Source organism: Panthera uncia, assembly GCF_023721935.1.
Source record: "Panthera uncia isolate 11264 chromosome B3 unlocalized genomic scaffold, Puncia_PCG_1.0 HiC_scaffold_1, whole genome shotgun sequence".
Lineage (NCBI taxonomy): Eukaryota > Metazoa > Chordata > Mammalia > Carnivora > Felidae > Panthera > Panthera uncia.
Genome location: NW_026057582.1, coordinates 98,920,845 through 98,943,530, shown reverse-complemented (window position 1 = coordinate 98,943,530; position 22,686 = coordinate 98,920,845). Strand labels below are relative to the sequence as shown.

The window sequence follows — 22,686 nt, the reverse complement described above, 5'->3', positions numbered from 1 at the left end:
ACCACTGTTTATACCAGAAAAGTCTGATGAACAATTTCAGTCCTACATTTGAGTATATGCTTTTCTTTAAGCATATGAATTCAACAGTCTACCAGGCAATATATAGCTACACATATAGTCAGAGAGATGATCTGAGTACAATTTTTAAGAATTCAGGCTTAAGTTTCTCAGGCTGTCAGCTCATTTTCCTCAAGAACCTAGGCAATCTGGCACTATCATCTGCCAGGATCCAGCATGGCTCACCTTGAATATGTAAAATGTTGCACAAGGTTAGACTTTCCAGTGATGTTCTCAGAGACAGAATGCCATAAAGATACAGACACCCTGTTTATAATAAGCCATACTTTCCTTGCCTAGACTACCAGTTGCTTTTACCAATGGACAGAGATGAAGAAACTTGCTACTGTGATCTCTCCATCATTGTGGTTAGTGCGTGCAGATATGTATGCATGCTTCATACTATCAACCAATATTTACTAAGAACCTACTATGTGCCAAGCACTGTTCTATCCAATGGGATATAAGATCCCAGCCCTCATAAAACATTCTAGTAGGAGATGAGAGTCAATCAAGTAAAGAAATAAATAGGGGCGCCTGTGTGGCTCAGTTGGTTAAGCATCTGACTCTTGATCTCAGTTCACGTTTTGATCTCACAGTGGTAAGTTCAAGTCCTGCAATGGGCTGGCTCCACATTGGGTGTGAAGCCTACTTAAAAAAAGAAAAAAGAAAAATAAATAAATAAAATTCCAGATAATATTAACTGGTAAAGAAAATCAAATCAAAGAGGCTCATGGGAGAGTAAATGACAAGAAAAGAAGGGTGACTAATTTCAATAAGTTGTCAGAAAGGGCCTCTTTTTTAGTATTTATTTTTAATTAAAATTTTTTTAAAAGTTTTATTTATTCATTTTGAGACAATGAGAGAGAGCATGAACAGGGTGGAGGAAGAGAGAGGGAGAGAGAGAATCCCAAGCAGGCTCCATGCTGTCAGTGTGGAGCCCAGTGTGGGACCTGAACTCATGAACTGTGAGATCATGACCTGCGCCAAAATCAAGAGCTGATGCTTAACAGACTGAGGCACCCAGGCGCCCCCCAGGAAAGGCCTCTTTAACAAGGTGATACTTCACCTAAGATCTGACTAATGAAGTACCAGAAACATGAAGATCTGGGAGAACAATGTGTTAGAGTAGTAGAACAATGTTCCACAGTAGGCAATCAGCTAGCACACAAACCTGAAATAGAAATGAGCTTGATATGTCTGAAGAACAGAAAGGCAGTTAGTGTTACTGAAAGACTAGTAAAAAAAATAAATAAAAATTTAAAAAATGGGAGTATTATATGAGGGAAGGTTGGACAGGTAGGCAGAACCTAGGTCAAGCAGCATATCATAAAAACTCTAGTAAGGATTTTATATTTTATTCAAGGGGAGGGTTATTTTACAAAGATCACTCTGAGTACCAAGACAATTCAATGGGGGAAAGAATAATCTTTTACAAAGAGTACAACAAATAGTACTAGGACAACTGAATAGCCACATGCAAAAGAATAAAACTGGATTCTTCCTAAAGCTATATATAAAAATTACTCAAAATTGATCATATTCCTAAATATAAGCAGTGAAACTATAAAACTCTTAGAAGAAGTTACAGGAGTAAATCTTTGTGACTTTGGGTTAGGCAAAACCTTCTTAGGACACTGAAAGCATAAGCAACAAAACAAAAAAAATAAATTGGCCTTTATCAAAATTAAAAACTTTTGTGCTTCAAGAACACCATCAAGAAAGTAAAAAGACAGAAGCGCCTGGATGGCTCTTGATTTCGGCTCAGGTCATGATCTCATGGTTGGTAGGTTTGAACCCCATATTGGGCTCCGCACTGACAGCATGGAGCCTCCTTGGAATTCTCTCTCTGCCCCTCCCTTGCTCTATCTCTCCCTAAATAAATAAATAAATAAACAAACAAACAAACTACAGAATGGGAGAAAATACACAAACCATGTATCTAATAAGAGACTTATACCTAAAATACATAAAGAACTCTTGCAGCTCAGTAACAAAAAGACAAATAGCCCAATTAAAAATGGGCAGGGAGGGGACACCTGGGTGGCTCAGTTGGTTAACTGCCCAACTCTTGATATTGGCTTAGGTCACGATATCATGGTTTGTGAGTTCAAGCCCCACATCAGGCTCTACGTTGAACGTGCAGAGCCTGCTTGGGATTCTCTGTCTCCCTTCTTCTCTCTCTCCCAAAATAAATAAATAACGTAACGTAACGTAACGTAACATAAATAAAAATAGGCAAGGGATCTGCAGCTATTTCTCCTAAGAAGATATACAAATGGCCAGTAAGCACATGAAAAGATACTCAACATCATTAGCCATAAAAATACAAACAAATCCACAATGAGATATAACTTTACACCTATCAGTATGACTATAATCCAAACGACAGAAAATAAGAACTGCTGGTGAGAATATAGACTCAACTTTGTAGTTGACTCCTAACTCCTTGAAGTTATAGTCAGTAGTCTTGGACAGATTTAGTAGTCCAGAGGACAGTGCCCTTAACCTCACAATTTGGCTAATTTCAGGTAAAATCACAAAAATATAATAATTAGAACATATAAATCTGATTAATTTTTCAAATCAATAAATTTTTACTACATTTGTGTTTATATATTTAACATTTTTCTACTTACCTGTGGGTCCACTAACCACCCATGGTACAAAGGAATATCAAGAAGATCAAATACTATGCATTCTGGTGTATATTCAAACACTCGAACACCAGTGAATTTTACATTTACATCCAAGCCTGTCTGTAGTTTGTGCAAGATTGCCATAGCATCACTCATATTCTGAAAATATAAAGGAGAAGGTAAAGATGAGAAAAATCAAACCACAATGACAATGACAACAACAATAGCAAAGATATTTAAATGCAGGCACATTTACTTCTAATTTTCCATTTTATCCAATTTATTCATCCCTTCAACCAATTTTTATTAAGTACCTATGATGTACCAGGCACTAACCTAAGTTCTAAAGAGATAACAGCGAATAAAACAAAGTTCCTGATTTCATATAACTAATATTCTACTTTCAGAGACAGACATACATATATAATGTCAAGTATTTAATAAAAATTGAGCAGGGAAAGGACACACAGACTGACAGGGATGAGGGGCCTATTTTAGACCAGGAAGACTAAAGACAAAGTTTCTAGTCAACGGTCTCCCACTTTTGGGTATACATCCAAACCCCAGCCATCTACCCCTTTTGTTTTCTTTTCCAAAAGAGAAAAAGCATATTCTTCAAATATGATGTCAGTGTGATCTATTTTTTTAAGTGATAAGAGCAGAAAAAGGATACATAAGGAGTGGATACTTCATTTAAAAAGTAGGGGAGGGAGTAATAAATAGTGTGTCTCTTCCCTCTCCAACGAAGAAATACTTGCACCCCCCAGGTTCATTATAGCATTATTTACAATAGTCAAGAGGTAGAAACAGCCCAAATGTCCACTGACAGATAAATGGATGGAGACATTGTGGTATATACATACAATAGAATATTATTCAGCCTTAAAAAAAAAAAAAAGAAGGAAATCCTATCACATGGTACAATATGGATGAAACGAGGACATTATGCTGACTGAAAAAAGCCATCACAAAAGGACAAATACTATGTGATTCCACTTATAGGAAATATCTATAGTAGTCAAAATTCTGGAAACAGAAAGTAGAATGGTGGTTGTCAGGGGACGGACAAAGAGAGAGCTGGGGAGTTGTTCAATGGGTTTAGAGTTTCATAGTTTTACAGGATGAAATGTTCTAGAGATCTGTTATCAATGTGAATATAGTTAACACTGCTAAATTATACACTTAAAAATGTTAAGGGATTAAATTTTATATTGTTTTTTTAATCACAATTAAAAATGAGCCATCAAGCCATGAAAAGACATAGAGGAAATTTAAATGTACATTACTAAGTGAAAGAGACCAATCTAAAATGGCTACATACATGAATCCAAATGATATTGTGAGAAAGGCAAAACAATGGAGACAGTAGGAAAGATCAGTGATTGCCAGGGGTTAGGAAGAGGGAGAGATGTATAGGCAGAGCACAGAAGATTTTTAGGGCAATAAAAACTACTCTATATGATACTAAAATGGTGGACACATGTCATATTACACATTTGTCAAAACACACAGAATGTTTAACCAGAATGAACCCTAATGTGAACTATGGACTTTGTGTGATATTTTGAGTCAGTATAGGTTCATCAATTATAACAATGCATCAGTGAATGGATGTTGATAGTGGGGGAAGGTTGTGTACGTGTAGAGGAGGGAAGGAGGGACAAGAGGTATATAGCAACTGTGTTCTTTCCACTCAATTTTGCTGTAAACTACTTTAAAAAGGCAGGGGAGCTCTTTAAAAATGACACTTAAATAGGGGTGCCTGGGTGGCTCAGGTTGAGCATCCAACTTTGGCTCAGGTCATGATCTCACAGTTTGTGGACTTGAGCCCCATGTGGGACTCTGTACTGACAGCTCGTAGCCTGAAGCCTGCTCTGGATTCTGTGTCTACCTCTCTCTCTCTGCTCCTCTCCCGCTCATGCTCTGTCCCTCTCTCTCTCTCAAAAATGAGTGAGTCCTGGGAAGCTCTGACGGGGAAAAAAAAAAAGCATTCCAGACAAAATAAGACACTAGTGCAAAAAGTGATGCAGGGAATGAGTTCGGTATTTGTGTCCATGTAATAGCAAGGAGTCTTGAATGGCTAGAACAAAAATAATTAAGTAGAAAGTAGTGAGAGATGAAGTCAGAGAAAGACATAAAAAGACAGATTACAAATATTGCTGGCCAAATTAAGAAGTCATTCTGTCCACATCTGTTTTTTCTGTAAATATAATCGTATTATCTATATTGAATATTTTAAAACATGTTTTTCTAAACAATTTTAATATATTAAATATAATTGTACTTACAGAGGATATATCTGAAGAAAAAAAAAATTCTCCAACATATACAATTTACTATAATTTTACTGAACCCCTACTGTTAATCAGACACTGTGCTATATATGGAAGATAGAAAATAGAAGACTATGGCCTACTGGGGGCCTTATAGTAGAAAAGGTGAACTTGAAATAAAACCTTTTATAGGGGTGCCTGGGTGGCTCAGTTGGTTCAACATCTGACTTCGGCTCTGGTCATGGTCTCACAGTTTGTGGATTCAGCCCCCCTGCAGGGTTCTGTTGTCAGCAAAGGGCCCACCTCAGATCCTCTGTCCCCCTCTCCCTCTTCCCCCTCACTTTCTCTCTTTCAAAAATAAACAAACATTAAAAAGAATCCTTTTATATTAAAACTAGGGACTCTCTCTGAAATCTGAAAAAGATAAATTAGGTCATAAGAACAGAATTCTGTTTTACCAAATAACATAAAATTCCATTCAAAGAGACTGTATGGACTGAAAACAAAAATTACTCAAATGTTTCAAACTTATCAATGAAGAATTTATAACAGAATAACACTGTTATATAGTCTGGCTTTTTCACCTTTTCCTAATAACTATGTTCTTCCAAAACAATATATTTTTTCAACTTTCCCCAAAGTTGAAACCTTGAAAATAATCAGCTCACATTTTCTCCCTTCAGTGTTGTAAAACTTTCATCATAGCAATGATGAATCTAAAAAAATAGTAATAACAGTGAGCAATTGTAGGATTATAGTTCTACTACTACTGATTTTTCATCTATATTTGTTAAATTCTTGATTGCCAGTCACCCAATTTCCTTTAGTTACTGGGCTCATGCCTACACTTTTATACACCTTCTATATTTCTTTATAAATTATGTAGTATTAAAATAACTAAATAGACACCATTTGATAATCTCCATAAAGATTAGTAACACTGATAAAAAATGAACATTCGTAAACAAAGAACTAAAAAGGGTAAGTATTTTGCCATTTTGTTCCTAAATCCGAATTATGGTAATAATATAAATCCTTGGGATGGTTGCTTACATCACAAGGAAGGATTACTATTGGTTCCTTTAAGCCAGTGGTTAAAGTGTTCTGTTTTTTGTTGTTTTTTTTTAGAATTTTTCACAAAGGTACTTCTGACATGGTGAAATATTTTAAATTTAACACGTATTTTAAAAATATACTTGTAGTCATTTAAAAACCTGTCATACACACATATAAACACACACACACACACACACACACACACACACACAGAGTACCTTCTTGTGTTGTCAGTGTATCTATCATTAAGCAAAACTGGAAAAAGTATGCTTTTTATTTATGTTACTACTTGTGATAAAGAAGTTTTAATTAGGAAGATTTCAGCCTTACATTGGTGTCTCTCAAATATAGGCTTAAACATTTTTGCTCACATAAAATTATACAAAAAAGATTATTCAATCACACCTGTGGAACATTAAACAGGAGCTCAGACTCAGCCTTATCAGCTTGGTACATGCTGTTCTCAAAACTAATGGTAATATAATCATAATATAAATAGTTTAAGAGTTTATCTTAAATGCAGGGTATTTTTCATCTAATATGTAGTTCTCACAAGAAATGTATGTGGTTGTTAGATATTGTTTCAGTTTTGAAACAAAACTTTAATTCCAATCATTTTCCAAGAGTCTAGATCACCTTAATGGAAGTGTCTCCTGAGACTGCAAGATGGACTTGAAAAAACAAAATGCTGATACCACTGGCAAACACACGTTAATCAAGATTTTCTCAAGACTGTGCAAGAGAAGTAAAATGAATGTTGAGGATGATATATAACTACAATTGTAATTCCTAATTTCAAGTTTTGAATTAATCCAAATAGCTTCACTGACTTAATAAGAAATTCTATACATTTGATAAATAATATAAATTGAATCTTACCACTTTATACTTACAAAGTGTCATTTACCGCTTTTATATATTGGAGGTTAGCATGAAATTTCATTTGAAAAGAGGTTTCTACCACGAAAAATGTTTGGAAACCATTCCTTTAAACTACAAACTCCAAAAGAATTTAAATGACTTAGCATACCAATTTGGCTTTAGCTATAGATTTCCTACCTTACAGGGTGAAGTAATGCAATATGTAGGCTCTTCAATTCTATTAGGACTAGATGATCTCACCATTCAAATTCAAGTTTTGCAATACTGCAATGAATTTTGCTTCCTTTTTGTCAATTTGATACCAGTGAAAATATGTTAGAAAGGTTGCTTTGAAAGTAAACATAAAGGTTCCAATGATGTCTATTTCTTCCTTGGCTGATCCTTCCTTCCTCTAGAAGAACCTGATTCTTTCTTGCCTTCTATTGTCAAACAGAAGAGGGATACTGAAGAAAATGAAGTTCTGCTTGCTTTCTTCCAGCTCCAATAGTTTTGAGCTTCTCCTATTTTATAAAACAGAATCTCTAAAGAACATGCAAGAAATGTGGACACACTGAAACTACAGAATTGCAGATTTTGTCCTAATGACACACCAATGACATCATTTACTCAAATTCCTCCCAAATATAACTAAATTATAAAATACAGATAAAATGAGGAAAGATGAATCAAAGACAAATTCACTTGAAAGTGAATTTTTCAAGAAAAATACCAAGTTATCATTCTACATAGGTCTGTAGAATAATATCTATGTTTCATTCCATATGGCATATATGTTCATATAAAACAGCAGCAAAGTAGGCCTATGGGCCAAAACTGGCTGTCAGCTAACAATGTTTTTTACATTTTTAAAGGATTGTAAAAAACAAAAAACAAAAAACAAAAAAACACTGACAGAGACCAATGAATACAACCATAAGTTAAAAATTGCACATCTGAATATAACAAAACTTATGTCTATTACCTGCTCATAGTTTAAACGTTGAATTTCTGAAATTTCTTTTGGCTTTGCATCAAGCATGTAATCTCCTGTAAAAAGAAAATGTGAAGTTGCCTGTTGAAAATATTACTTTTTCATTAAAAAGCTAATAGATTTTAATAATAATTGTAGAAATAAGTGACATAAAATTGACCCCCAGTTCTACACAGAGAAAATCAAAGTTAACTATTTGCTATAGTCTCAAATGTTTTTTTCAATGCACATACTATAATACTTTTGAAATTTTTCCTTCCACTTTACAATATATTTGAGCATTTTTCTGTGTCACTATAATAAAGCTCTAAAAGGTTGTGCCAAGTTTCACTGTTATCAACAATATAAACTATTACCTCATTACTTTTTTAAGAATGGGTGTTATCAGTCTTTTAAATGTTTGCCATTCTAAGAAGTACACAAAATATTTTTTGCACTTGAAAAATTGACATATTTTTAAATATGTATTTTTATTTGTTACCGCCTTCTTCCCCTTCCCTGGTTTCACCTTTCTAATATATGTATGACTTTTAGTATATGTGGCACCTTTTAATCTATGTAACACCATTTTAATATATGCATTAATTTTTTTTATATAAAATGTTTAAAGTTTATTTATTTTTTGAGAGAGAGCACATACGTAAACAGAGGGAGTGGCAGAGAGAGAAGAGAGCTGACAGCTCAGAGACTGGAGCCTGCTTCAGATTCTGTGTCTCCCTCTCTTTGCTCCTCCCCTACTCACACTCAATGTCTCTCTCTCTCTCTAAAAAATAAAACATTGGGGGTCCTGGGTGGCTCAGTCAGTTAAGCGTCTGACTTCAGCTCAGGTCATGATCTCTTGGTCTAGAAGTTCAAGCCCCACATCGGGCTCTGTGCTGACAGCTCAGAGCCTGAAGCCTGCTTTGTATTCTGTGTCTCCCTCTCTCTGCCTCTCCCCCACTCACACTCTGTCTCTTTCTCTCAAAAATAAATAAAAACAAAAAACAAATAAAAACAAATAAATAAAAATAAAAATAAACAAAACATTAAAAACAATAAATAAATAAATAAATAAATAAATAAAACTTTAGTGGAGTCAGGATGCAGAACATTCTAGAATTCAATATTAAATGATCCTGAATATGCTATAATAGATTAAAAAAAAAAGTAGGTGCTAAGAGTAGAATAATTATTGTGAAAGACTCAGAGACACAACTCCTCTTTTCCTGAGGCCAGGAAAGGTTTCTACAGAAGAGAAGAATAGCCTAGGTAAGGTAGGCAGCTTCTTAGATGGACCTCAATAATTCCTGTCTCGTGGTATTCACACCTTTGTATAATCCCCTTACCTTGAGTATGGATCTTCTGAAATTAGAATACTCAATATTGTGGTTTTGTCATGATGCTCTCCCACTTGCTCACTCTGATGAAAGCCAGATGCTGTGTTCTGAATTGCCTTATGGAGAGGCCCACATGGCATAGAACAAAAGAAGTCCTCTGGCTACAGTTAGTGAGGAACTGAGGACCTCAGTCCAACCACCTGTGACCAACTCAGTCCTACCATCAACAATGTGAGTAATCTTGAAAACAGATCCTCCTGAGTTAGGCCTAAGAATGAGACTACAGCCGCAGCTGACACCTTGACTGTAACCTCATGAGCAACCTTGAGTCAGTACTCAGCTACGCATGCCCAGATTCCTGACCAAAAGACACTGTTAATTTATATTCATTATTAAACCAGTAAATTTAGGGATGATGTGTTATGCAGCAATAGATATATTTTCAGGTAAATTTGTAATAAAAGAATCAGATATTTTTAAAAGGCTGAGTTGGAGTTTCTAAGGGAGATTTATTTATCTAAATAATCTCTTAAGAATGCTCTTTTGGGGTGCCTGGGTGGCTCAGTCGGTTAAGTGTCTGACTCTTGGTTTGGCTTAGATCATGATCTCATGGTTTTGTGAGTTTGAGCCCCACATCAGGCTTTGCACTGGCAGCATGGAGCCTGCTTGGGATTCTCTCATCCTTTCTCTGCCCCTTGCCCGCTCATGCTGTCTGTCTCTCTCAAATAACTAAATAAACCTAAAAAAAAAAAAAAAAAAAAAAAGAGTGGTGTTTTGGGGCACCCGGCTGGCTCAGTCAGTGGAGCATGCAACTCTTGATCTGCTGTTGTGGGTTTGAGCCCCAAACTGGATGTAGAGATTATTTAAAAATAAAATCTTTAAAGAAAAAAAAAAAAAGAGTGCTGTTTTGTCTACCTTATCTAACCTTTATATCTAAAATTGGTCAGCAATACTATTTTAATCAAAAAGTATTTATTGAGTCTATTTTGAGTATTTAGTAATAGGCTAAAACAAATATTAGGAAATAAATGTTTCTCTTAAAAAACTCATAATGCAGTTGGGCAAAGAACATACAAGAAACAGAATGAGATGACGTAAAATATAATATAATATAACATGTAATAAATGCCTTAGGTACCAACTGATTTTGAAAAGAGATACTGATAAAGCTTATAGCATCTAGAAATAGCCTTTGAAGGGGGTCTTATCTAAACTGGATTTAGAAAAAGGGGCAGAACTTGGCAAGGCAGTTAAGGAAAAAGCATTTTTTTGAGGGAGAACGACAGAAAAGCACATATAAAAAACATCAGGCCATAGGGTGCCTGGCTGGCTCAGTCAGTAGAGTGTGCAACTCTTGATCTTGGGGTTGTGAGTTCAAGCACCACGCTGGGTGTAGATATTACTGAAAAACAAAATCTCAAAAAAAAAAAAAAAAGAAAAAAGAAAAGAGAAAAGAGGGGCACCTGGGTGGCTCAGTCGGTTAAGTGTCTGACTCTTGATTTCGGTTCAGGTCATGATCTTGCAGTTTGTGAGATCGAGCCCTACATCAGGCTCTGCAGTGACAGTGTGGAGCCTGCTTGGGATTCCCTCTCTCCTTCTCTCTCTGCCCTGCCCCAGCTCTCACCCATGCTCTCTCAAAAGAAATAAACTTTAAGAAAAAGAAAAGAAACATCATGCCATACGGACAGGTTATAACCTGTTTATAACAGGTTTATACATGGGCCACCTGGGTGGCTTAGTCAGTTGAGTGTCCGACTTCAGCTCAGGACATGATCTCATGGTTCATGGGTTCAACCCTGAGTCAGGTTCTGTGCTGACAGCTCAGAGCCTGGAGCCTGCTTCAGATTCTGTGCCTCCTTGTCTCTGCCCCTCCCCTGTCCTCCTGCTGTCTGTCCCTCTCTCAAAAAAAATTTTTTTTAAAGTAAATACATATGAATTTATGTATAAATACATATGAATAAATGCATATGATCTATGTTATAAAGTAGTGGGAAATATGGCTGGACCAGATTACAGAAAATCATAAATAGGGGTGCCTGGATGGCTCAGACAGTTAAGCATCTGACTTTGTCTCAGGTCATGATCTCACAGTATCTGAGTTTGAGCCCCAGAGTGAGCTCTGTGCTGACAGCACAGAACCCGGCTTCAGATCCTCTGTCCCTTTCTGTCCCTGCCCCTCCCCCGCTCGTGGTGTCTAAATAAATAAACTTAAAAAAACAACCATCGTGAATAGTAAGTTTGGCTGCTTGTGAAAAATCATAAGGGATCTTTCTTTATATTTTAAGAAGTGAAATATGAAATTGGTGCTTTACGAAGATAACATTGGTATGTAGGCTAATTTGGTGGGGAGAGGAAAACAATAGAGTTTGCAATAAATCACATTTTGAAGTACCAGTATACAGAGAGAAGAAAGAATTTCAAAAAAAGAACCCAAGACTTTGGGTCTGTTTCCCACCCCCCGCCCCCAAAAAAAGAACTTTAAGACTTTGTTACTAATGGGACATTCCAGACAAATAGAAATCAAGAAATAAAAACCTGGGGCGCCTGGGTGGCTCAGTTGGTTAAGCGTCCGACTTCGGCTCAGGTCACGATCTAGCGGTATGTGAGTTCGAGCCCCATGTAGGGCTCTGTGCTGACTGCTCAGAGCCTGGAGCCTGTTTCAGATTCTGTGTCTCCCTCTCTCTCTGACCCTCCCCCGTTCATGCTCTGTCTCTCTCTGTCTCAAAAATAAATAAACGTTAAAAAAAAAAAAAATGAAAAAAAAAAAAAAGAAATAAAAACCTGACAGCTACATTAGGCCAAAAACTGGAAGAGAGATTTTGGCAATAGTTAGCTTATCTCAAATGAGCATTGGGAACAGAGAAGAGAGGTCAACTCTGGGCATTAAAATACTTCAACAATGACCTCCCTATGTAGTATTTATATGTAAAGATAAAATAAATTATCTTTTTTTTTTTTTTTTTTTTTGAGAGATAGTACATGCAAACCCGAGTGAGTGGGGAGGAACAGTTAGAGAGGGGACAGAGGATTCGAACTATGCTCTGTGCTGACAGCAGCGAGCCTGATGCAGGGCTCAAACTCATGAACTATGAGATCATGACCTGAGCCGAAGTCAGACGCTTAACCAACTGAGCCACGCAGGCACCCAATAAAATATCTTTTAGAAAGTCAGACAGGGGTGCCTGGGTGGCTCAGTCAGTTGAGCATCAGACTTCAGCTTGGGTCATGATCTCACTGTTTGTGAGTTTGAGCCCTGCGTGGGGCTCTATGCTGACACCTTGGAGCTTGGAGCCTGCTTTGGATTCTGTGTCTCCCTCTTTCTCTGTCCTTCCCCCACTCACACTGTCTCTCTCTGTCTCTCAAAAAAGGAGTAAATGTTAAAAAAAAAAAAAAAAAGTCAGACAATAGCACCATCCCAACACCTGTCTTCCTTACTCATCATCATAGTCTCATCATCATGTGAGCTATTCTGAATAAAGTCATAGTATATATTCCTGCTTGTCTTCTGCTTCTTTACATTATCTTTCTACCCATGTTCTGCCTTCTACCTACACTTCTTCCCGACCTTATTTTATTAAACTTCCTAGCACTTCCTAGGTATCCTGGCTTGTCATGTTCCCTTCTCAACGCAGAAGCCCTCCAACAGGCTGTGTCCATGTTTGGCCCTGCTCTAATACTCTAGTAACAGAAATTTTCAAATTAAAATGTACTCCTCTAACTTTTGCCAATCAAAATTCTCATTCCCTTGTAGTCTCTAAGCTGGGTGCTACGAAAGCAATTAATGGTTTATCTTACAATCTTTCTACTAGTGTTTGCTTACTAACTCAAAAGTTTCTCCAGTTCCTCCAGAGAACTGAAGTAATCTCAAGAGGAGAAAATCCAAATAGCTTAGAAAATTAAACAATTTGTTCTGGCAGGGTTGGCCCTGAATGAAGTTTACTCTTGGCAAGGCAGCGTCTTCAGTACCTCTTTTCTTACATCACTCTTGCTTACTTCTCCCCCACCTCTCATTAGGATCATATTACTTTCATGCTGCCCCTAGGACTTCCAAACCACTTTAGGTACCACAGATGTAGATATTTCTTCGCTTTTCTTTTTTCCCTATTGAAATTCTCTACCCTACATCCTGCTTCCTCATGGCTTTGCTAGCTAACAATTTAATATACAAAGACATCCTAATTATTTTCGAAGAAAAATACCATGTTAACATTTTCATAGTAGAATACACTTATGCCACCACATTCACTGCACTGTTGATACCTCCAAATAACTTGCCCACAGTATGTGCTCAGTCAGTATTTGCTGGACAAGAAAAATAAAAGAAAGAAAAAGACTAGTGGGAATTTCAAATACTGTATCAAAAACACTTTTGAGGGGTGAAGGGGGAGGAGGGACATACTTTTGAGTATATGAGCGTTTCAGCATTCTTTAAATCACCTAAGAGGGTGCCCAGATGGAGACAGCACATCATTTAACCTCTCTGAGCTTTGGTTTCTTCATCTGTAAAATGAAAAAGCACTACAATTTCTGATGCTTTTAGTTCCATTCCAATCTTATCCTTTTGTACTATTAGTACCTCCACACTTAATATCTTTTGGCTCTGCTCATGGGTCTTGGCGCTACAACTGTATTCTTCATTTATGGAAACTAACAGCAAAAGAGCTCATTTAGTGTCAGAAGGTATGCAGACAAAGGCAAATAGAGTGGTGGTAATAACCAGCAGGGAGAAGGTAGGTAAATGGCATCAACCTGTGACAGTACAGAAAGCAGAGCCAGAATGAAGCTAGAAACTGTAGAGTAGCAGTATAGTTTAGGTTAACACTGACCAAGAGAAATATAATGCAAGCCACAAATATAAGCCCACATATAACTTTAAGTTTTCTAGTAACTACATTAAAAAAAAAGTAAAAATAGATGAAATTAATTTTAATAATTTATTTAGCCCAGCATATTAAAAATATCATTTCAACAGTATAAGAATTAATGATACTTTTTTTTTATTAAGTCTGAAATCCAATGTATATTTTATACTTATAGAACATTTCAATTCACATTGGCAAAATTTTAAGTGCTCAATAGCCACATGTGGCTAGTGGTTACTATACTGGACAGTGCAGGTTTAGGTGATTCTGGTCATGATCTGAGAACAAAGGAAGCAGAGAAGATAGTGATTAGATATGGAAGAGATGGGTAGGAAATTAGGTTCACAAATATATGTTCTCATTATTTAAATTATATATTTTAAACATTCAAATATCTATTGATATTTGACCATATCTGAGCTACTGCTCCTACTTCCTAATTGGTCTCAAACAGACCATCTTAAAAACTACACTTAACATGTTATTTATCCCACTTAAGAAACTAAAATAGATTAAATGCCCTATTATAGTAAACCCTAACTCCTCTACCTGGCTCCCAAGAGTCTGTAACCCATCTAATCCAATCTCCTTTCCTGTAACTATACAAAATGCAGACTTAACTACAGTCAAATTGTACTCATTTGCCACTCCTCCAAATATGTCTTACATCTTTTCACGTCTAGCTTGAACTTAAAATATTTCCACCTACCCCTAGCCTTGTAATATTCTTTTTACTTCTTTACAAGGGTTTAGGGTCTAACTATACTTAAAACCTAGTATTCTGTACTCCTCCTTCCTTCTAATACTCCTCATGACTTCACTCTCCTGGCTCTTCTCTTACCTTCCTGGTTACTTCTTCCTTTACTTCTCTATCCTCTACCCCATGCATTTCAGCAGGGGCAATGTTGTCCAGGGGGGTGGGGGGGGGGTAGCGGGAGGGGGACAAAAACTGATTCCCCGGGGGAGAGGCCAAAAATATCTTAGCTATTATAATAGTTTGTGGCCTTCAAAGGGCACAGTACATGAAGAAATATACAGTGTGTCTGTGGTATTAAAACCTCCTGGAGGGGCGCCTGGGTGGCTCAGTAGGTCATGGGTCAGACTCTTGATTTTTTGGCTCAGATCACAATCTCATGGTTCACGAGACTGAGCTCGGCATCAGGCTCTGTGCTGGACATGGAGCCTGCTTAAGATTCTCTCCCTTTCCCTCTGCCCCTCCTTTGCTGGTGTGTGCATGTGCTCTCTTCTCTCTCTCAAAAAATAAATAAATAAATAAATTTCCTAGAGTAGATGACTAGGGCAAAAAAGTCTACAAGGCTCCTTAGGGGGCAATAATTAAAAGACTGAGAAACACTGCTCTATCTCATGTCTGTACGCAGGGGAACTTCAGGGAACAATCCTGACCCTCTTCTCTCTTTATGCTGTCTCTAGTAATGATCTCATCAATTTCCACAGATTTTAAATACCATTTTTATTCTGACGATTCCTAAATTCTTATCTTGAATTTCAATGTCCTCTGGAACTCATGGACTCTCCTTAGCAAAATCTTCTAGGTATTTTCTTCTCTTAATGTTTCCTTCACCTTCTCGCCTAAATGACATCTGGCTCTGGCTTGATAACACTGCAGCCTTCTCAAGTGATAGTTCTCAGGGCATCTGGATGGCTCAGTTGGTTAAGCATCTGACTCTCGATTTTGGCTCGGTCATGATCTCACAGTTTGCTGTACGGAGACCCTGCATCAGGCTCTGCACTGAAAGCACAGAAGCCTGCCTGGGATTCTCTCTCCCCCTTTCTCTGCCCCTCCCCCATTCACATGCATTCTCTGTTTCTCTCTCAAAATAAATAAACTTAAAAGTGGCAGTTCTTCTCTCTCATACTTCTTTACCAGTGAGCCTGAAGGTGGAACAAATATCTGTTTGCTCCTTGTCATTCTCTCTCCCACTCCTCCCTAAAACTTCTCAATTTTAAAACTCATGTCATCAAATACTACCCATCATCCATCCACCTGGTTGCAGTCCTCTACCAACTTCAGATTAATCCCTCTCATTCCTAGCTCATTATCTCTCTCCAACACAAATCCTGCCATAATTTTTGGTAATTTCAATATTCATAGAGCTGATCCATCCAAGAACTTAGCCTTTCTGTTCCTTGACCTCTTCTTCAACAAAAATCTTATATTCTACCTTACCTCAGAAACTCATTCCCCATGGTCATACAGCTTTGTCATTATCAGGTTCCAAAAATTCTCAGGCTCCATTAGGACCTAAAATCCACTAATTCCACAACTTTTGCCTTCAACATATTTATATCTTTATTTCCTTTTTATGCAACTTCAATTCTATGGTCCATCATTATACTCTCTCTCTACGCACATCTTCAATTCCCTAGACTCTTTCTTCAACAAATTCACTTGGCAAAACTCCAGCTCTGGTTAAATCCTGCTCCCACACTATGTAAGTCTATAGTAATGCAGCTAAATGTGACTGGAGAAATCATACCACCATGCGGTCTGGTTTCACTAACTTCAGGAATCATATCATATCTCCCGTTCACTCTGCTACTCTTCTACAGACAACTATTTTATACCTTCCCTCTCATCTTTAACAACTCCTTCTTCATCCTCACTCACAGTGCATGACCTGGTTCCCTATTTCACTGAGAAAATAAAAGCACTCAAGAGACCTTCTAAAAGCTACCACAACCACATCTACCCACCTACCTGCATCTATTTTTAATACATTCTGTCTCACCTCTTATTGCTAGAAATGAACTATCTGTACTATCTAAGTCTAATTCTTCTATTTGTCAAAAGTACTCTTGGGGCACCTGGGTGGCTCAGTCAGTTAAGTGTCTGACTTCGGTTCGAGTCATGATCTCACGGTTTGTGGGTTCAAGCCCTGTGATGGGCTTTGTGCTGACAGCTCAGAGCTTGGAGCCTGTTTTCAGATTCTGTGTCTCCCTCTCTCTCTGTCCCTCCTCCACGAGCGCTCTGTATCTCTGTCTCTCAAAAATGAATAAAAACATTAAAAAAACTTTAAGTTCTTTTCCTTTTCTCCAGTTGTTTTTTTTAAACAGCTTTGAGATATAATTTACAGACCATACAATAAACCCATTTAAAGTATACAACTCAATAGGTTGCAAGTATGTTAAAGGAAATCATCATAATCTAATTTTAGAACGTTTTTGTACCCACCTAAAGAAATTCTGTACCCATTAACAGTCAATCCCTATATGCCCTTTTACTCCTCCACCAATCCCAAGCAACCACTAATCTACTGTCTCTATAAATTTGTTTATCGTGGACATTTCATATAAGTAGAATCATGTATGTGGTCTTTCATGACTTGGCTTCTTTGACTTTAGCATAATGTCTTTAAGTTTTGTGTTTTATTTATTTTTTTTTTTTTACAAGAGAGAGCATGAACAGGGCAGAGGGAAAGAGATTTTTTTTTAATGTTTATTTATTTATTTTTGAGAGAGACAGAGGGAGAGAGTGCATGTGCATGCAGGAGAGGGAGAACACCAAGCAGGCTCCACACTCAGCATGGAGCCTGACACAGGGCTCCATCCCATGATGCTAGGATCACGACCTCAGCTGAAGTCAAAAGTCAGATGCTCAACCAACTGAGCCTCCCAGGCGCCCCCTACGTTTTGTTTATCTACTCATCAGCTGATGGACATTTGAGTTGTATCCATTTTTTTGGTTATTTGAAAAATGCTGTTGTGAACATTTCTGTACAGGTTTTTGTATGGACATATGTTTTTACTTCTTCTGGGTGAAATTATAGGGTCATGTGGTAATTCTATGTTTAACTTTTTAAGGAAGTGACAAATGTATTTATACCTTCATTTCCTCTTTTACGCAACTTAGATTCTATGACCTGTCATTATAATCTCTCTCTACACACATTTGACAAACTGTTTTCCCAAGTAGCTATGTTATGTTACATTGCTATTGGCTATGTATCAAGGTTTCCAATTTTCTCTTATACCCACCCTGTCTGGTTTCCTCCCATGCACATGTCAAGGTTACCAACGACCACCATGGCTCAATCAATAGTCAAATTTTAGTCTTCATCCAGCTTGACCTATTACCAGCATTTGGTTCAGCTAATCTTACTCTTCACTGAAACTTCATTTGGATTCTAGGAAATCAGTCTCCTGTTTTTCTTCTACCTGGCTTGAACATGCCTGTTATTCCTTATTACACAACCTCTCATCATTGGCATGTTCCACACTCAGTCCATTAACCTTTCTCCTTCTCTTTCTACATTCATTCTTGTGATTTCATGCAGCCTACCATTTATGTATGTTGTCTGTTGCCAAATGTACATTTACAGGCTAGATCTGTACTGCCTAATACATTAGCCAGTAGCAACATATGGCTACATAATTTTAATTAAAATTAAATTTAATACTTAGGTCCTCAGGCACATATGCTGCAGTTAAAAGCTCAAGGGCCACATGTGGCTAGTAGCTACCAAAACTAGACAGCAGAGATACGGAACATTTCTATCATCACAGAAATTTCTATTGTATAGCACAGATCTAGACCTCTCCTCTGAACTCTAGATTTATGTATGCAACTGCCTTACTGAAATCTCCACTTGGATGTCAATAAACACCCTAAAACCAAAATCCTGTTATTCCTCCCTAAACATGTTCCTTCCATATTTTACCTGTTTTAGCTGATGTTAACTCAATCCTTCCAGTTTTTCAAGCCAAAAACTATGGGGTGAACCACTCTCACTCTACATTCAACTGACCACAGAATCTGACCACATTTTACAAATTTCCACTTCTACCACCTTGTTTAAAGCCACCACCATCTTTTGCCAGTTCTAATAGCATCTTTCGTTATAATAGCTTCCTGATATCCCTCCTTCTGTCCTTTCCCTCTTAAATTCTATTTTCACATAACAGCCAGAGAATTCTTATTGAACTCAAAGTCAGATCACATCAGTCCTCTGCTGAAAATCCTCTAATGGTTTCCAAGCTCACTCACAGCAAACATCAAAAGTTGCTGTATTAGCCTATAGAGCCGTATATGACTTGACCCCAACTACTTTTGGAATGTCATCCCCTTTCCACCCTCCTTGGAAGTCATACTGGCTATTCATCAAAGCACCAAGCATATTTCAGCCTTCTCCATGAAATATAATTTAGAAATTACAAAGTTTAGGGGTACCTGGGTGCCTCAGTCAGTTAAGCATCCAACTCATGAGTCATGATCTCATGGTTTGTGAGTTCGAGCCTCGCGTCAGGCTCTGCACAGACAGTGCAGAACCTGCTTAGGATTCTCTCTCTCTCACTCTCTCTCTCAAAATAAATAAAATAAAAACTTAAAAGAAATCACAAAGTTTAAGAATCACTAAGCTACACTAAAAGAGGTATAAATAGAAATTCTATTTCCAGATATCTGGGTATTCAAAAGTAATCTAACCTTAACTATAAGGTTTCCCTAACCAGTGAATAGGATTAAATTATATTAATTACATAAAGAAAAGGGTCTTCCAAAAGCTGCAATCTCCATTACTTCACTAAGCCTGTATTTCACAAAAAAACAGTTAGCTAGTTGTCAAAATAATCAGCTGACAAATTTTTTTACAAAATTTTCCTTACACATTTAATTACTAAAAGAACTAAGAATATGGATTAAGATTTCATATTTGTTAACAGTATAAACATATAAATTCTTATTCATTAAATTGTAAAAGACTTCAGTGTGATATACAGCTACCCACTCTGTAAACAAGTTCTACTGAAAGCAGCTGGTCTGCAAACTGTGTATCACTAGTCTGTTTTGAAATAAGAAACTTGCCTAAGTATGCAACTTAATACACTGCTTCCTTCATCAAGAAAATTTGCTCTGAAACATTTCAGATCAACTAAACAGTGTATTTATGTACATGTTTTACATTTTGGCACAAGCCCCTATCTCACTGTGGCTTGGTAACTAATATTTCATAGACTGGCAAAGGACCATGAATCACACTTTGGATAGCACTACTCTAAATTATCTCCTGGATCTTTAAGTCTACTCAATATATTTTTTAACACTTTCTACATGCAATGTCAGAATTTCTGTACCATTTCCCATTCTAAAATTTATTAGGAATTATTATGTATCTTGTTCTTTTCTGGAAGTTACTCAGTCTCATTTATATTACAGAATTTTAATGCTGGTTAGAAAAGCCTTCAGAAAGGTTTAACATCCAAAAACAATAACATACGGGTAGAAATTTTTAATTAAGAGCTTCAAAATTATAATTTTAAAGTAGATTATATAACAGCACTTCAGAAAGATGTAATTTGGTAATATATTAGTTTTAGAAACGTTTATTTTGAAAGAGATATAAAATCATCCACTTTTCAACACTAACCTAAATATTCCATCAGCTGTTCAGCAGTTATGATTTCCATCATCGGTGGAAGTTTCACCTGAAAAACAAAGTATTTTTTCTATAAAATCAAGTGTTTTAGGTGATTAAAATGTTTCTTCAGTAGGAAACATATGCATGTATGTGTACATATGTTTCTACTATATGTATACATTAATAACTCATGTTACCAAAATCTTTATAACTAATCTTTATAAAATATAACACAGTCAATCCTATCACCATAAAATTTCCAGGGTGATATAAGATCTCATAGAGCCATTGAGAAATCTGTTTTCAAAGCCAAGTGCTATGCCTTTCACCACCCACTATGATTGTCACTAGGTTCCTACAAAATGCAGTTAAAGGGCAGGAAGAGGCACCAAACATGTGACAGGTCACCCATGGAGCAGTTTTACTGAAGACAGGCTTGAACACAGCTCAATATGCCATTACTTCAGTTTACCTTGGCCATTTTTATTGCTGAATGACTATAATAAATACAGTATTAAGATATTAGTCACATACTGAATAATTTGTACTGTACGATTCCACTTACAAAGTTTAAAAGCAGGCAAAATTAAACTATATTGTTTACAACTGCACACTTGGTGATAAAATTATAAAGAAAAGTAAGGAAATGGATACTATAAAAATCAGAATTATGGTTAGCCCTAAGGTAAGGGAAGGAGTTATAGTTGGAGATGACATATAAGAGCCTTCTGGGATGCTGGCAATGCTGTATTTCTTGACTTGCATGGTAGTTCCAGTGACATTTGCTTTATAATAACTTGTTAAACTGTACATCTCTGTTTTATGTATTCTACATGAGTTATAGTTCACAACAAAAAGGTTAAAAGTAGATATATACATTACAATTATATTTAAGTTTCTAAATTCAGCTGCAACACATTAGTCTCAAGGTTTTAACAGAATTGTCAGATGGGTTACAGAGATATTACAACCAATGGATTTACAACCGTAAATATTTTAACGGACTTATTCAAAAGCATACTCTTGTGGTACATTCATGGAATAGGAGAAAAATAAATACAGTAGGATGGAAACTCAAAGCAAGTATCAATGATAGGAGAACAGTAATGTAATTAAACATTCTTCAGGGATTATTTTTTGGGAATTATTTTCTGTTCAACCAAGGAAATCATTTAAATCATCAATTTCTTCAACAATTCCCCCAAGTATTAAAGAAGGTGCTCTTGGTATTTATGTTAGCAAATGTGGTAATAGCATGTCACAATTTTTTGTTTGTTTTAATCAATGAGTAAGTTTTAAAAGAGATCCCTGTAAAATAGAACAGTTTGATACCCTATGAGAGCATACAAGACAATTGACGCTTATGATTTTTTTCATCCAGGGGATTTATCAGTGATTGAAAACCAAGAGATGCCATGCAGGTTTTAATCATTACTTGATTCTAAATCATTTTTATTTTCTATGACATGTTTTTCAAAAAACTATAATGACTTTTTTTTTTTTTTTTAGCAGTTTTAGTCTTACAGAATATTGACCAGAAAGTGCAGAGTTCCCAAATATGGTATATTTTTAAACTGAAATTCATTGACAAATTATGGTCCCCTGACTGTCTAAATAAAGTTTTATTGGAACAGTCACTCTCATTGTTTATGGATAGTCTTTGGCTGTTTCTGCACAACAATAACAGAGTTGAAACTTTACAAGAGGGATTATAGAGCCCACAAAGCCTCAAATATTTACGTACTATCTAGCCCTTTATAGGAAAAGTTTGCTTTTAGATGATTTTAGATGATTTTAGATGTTTTAGATGATTTTAACTGTTACTAGAATATTTAGATGATTTTAAACTGTTAGATGATTTTAGATGATTTTAACTGTTACTAGAATATTTTATCAGGCTATTTTGGTACCACTATTGAAGGTCTGATATTTAAACCAGTAGTTTACATTCACTGTGAACGCTTACATTCTGACCAAATGTCAGAACTTGAAAGTCTCATTTACACCTAACAATGTTTCTTACATAAAATAAGACCTATACATTCTTTTGCTCCAGACAGGTTCAGTCAGAATATATTCACCAGAAAATTCCACAGACAGAGCTTATTCTCTGCTTTGGTTAATGTAGTAATCCTACTATAAAATTGTCAAAATAAGAATTAACAGAAGTCTTAATTGTGGCATTTCTGTCAAAATATGAAACCAAGGCACTAACAAGTGTATTTATTTGGGAAATACATACTATAATCCTAGATTT

At 36.4% G+C, this 22,686-nt stretch overlaps 1 protein-coding gene across 5 annotated transcripts in view; it reads right to left on the bottom strand.

Moving 5' to 3' along the window:
• Positions 1 to 22,686, bottom strand: part of MINDY2 (MINDY lysine 48 deubiquitinase 2) — an 84,395-nt gene that overhangs the window by 47,246 nt on the left and 14,463 nt on the right. For all 5 annotated transcript variants that reach the window (XR_007453832.1, XR_007453833.1, XR_007453834.1 and 2 more), the window contains exons 2-4: positions 20,439 to 20,496; positions 7,869 to 7,933; positions 2,697 to 2,855 (exon numbers count right to left, since the gene is read on the bottom strand). Coding sequence is in view for 2 of the 5 variants with exons in the window: in XM_049613713.1 (XP_049469670.1) it covers positions 2,697 to 2,855; positions 7,869 to 7,933; positions 20,439 to 20,496 (282 nt within the window). In the remaining 3 variants the exon portion in view is untranslated. The remainder of the gene's footprint in view (positions 1 to 2,696; positions 2,856 to 7,868; positions 7,934 to 20,438; positions 20,497 to 22,686) is intronic.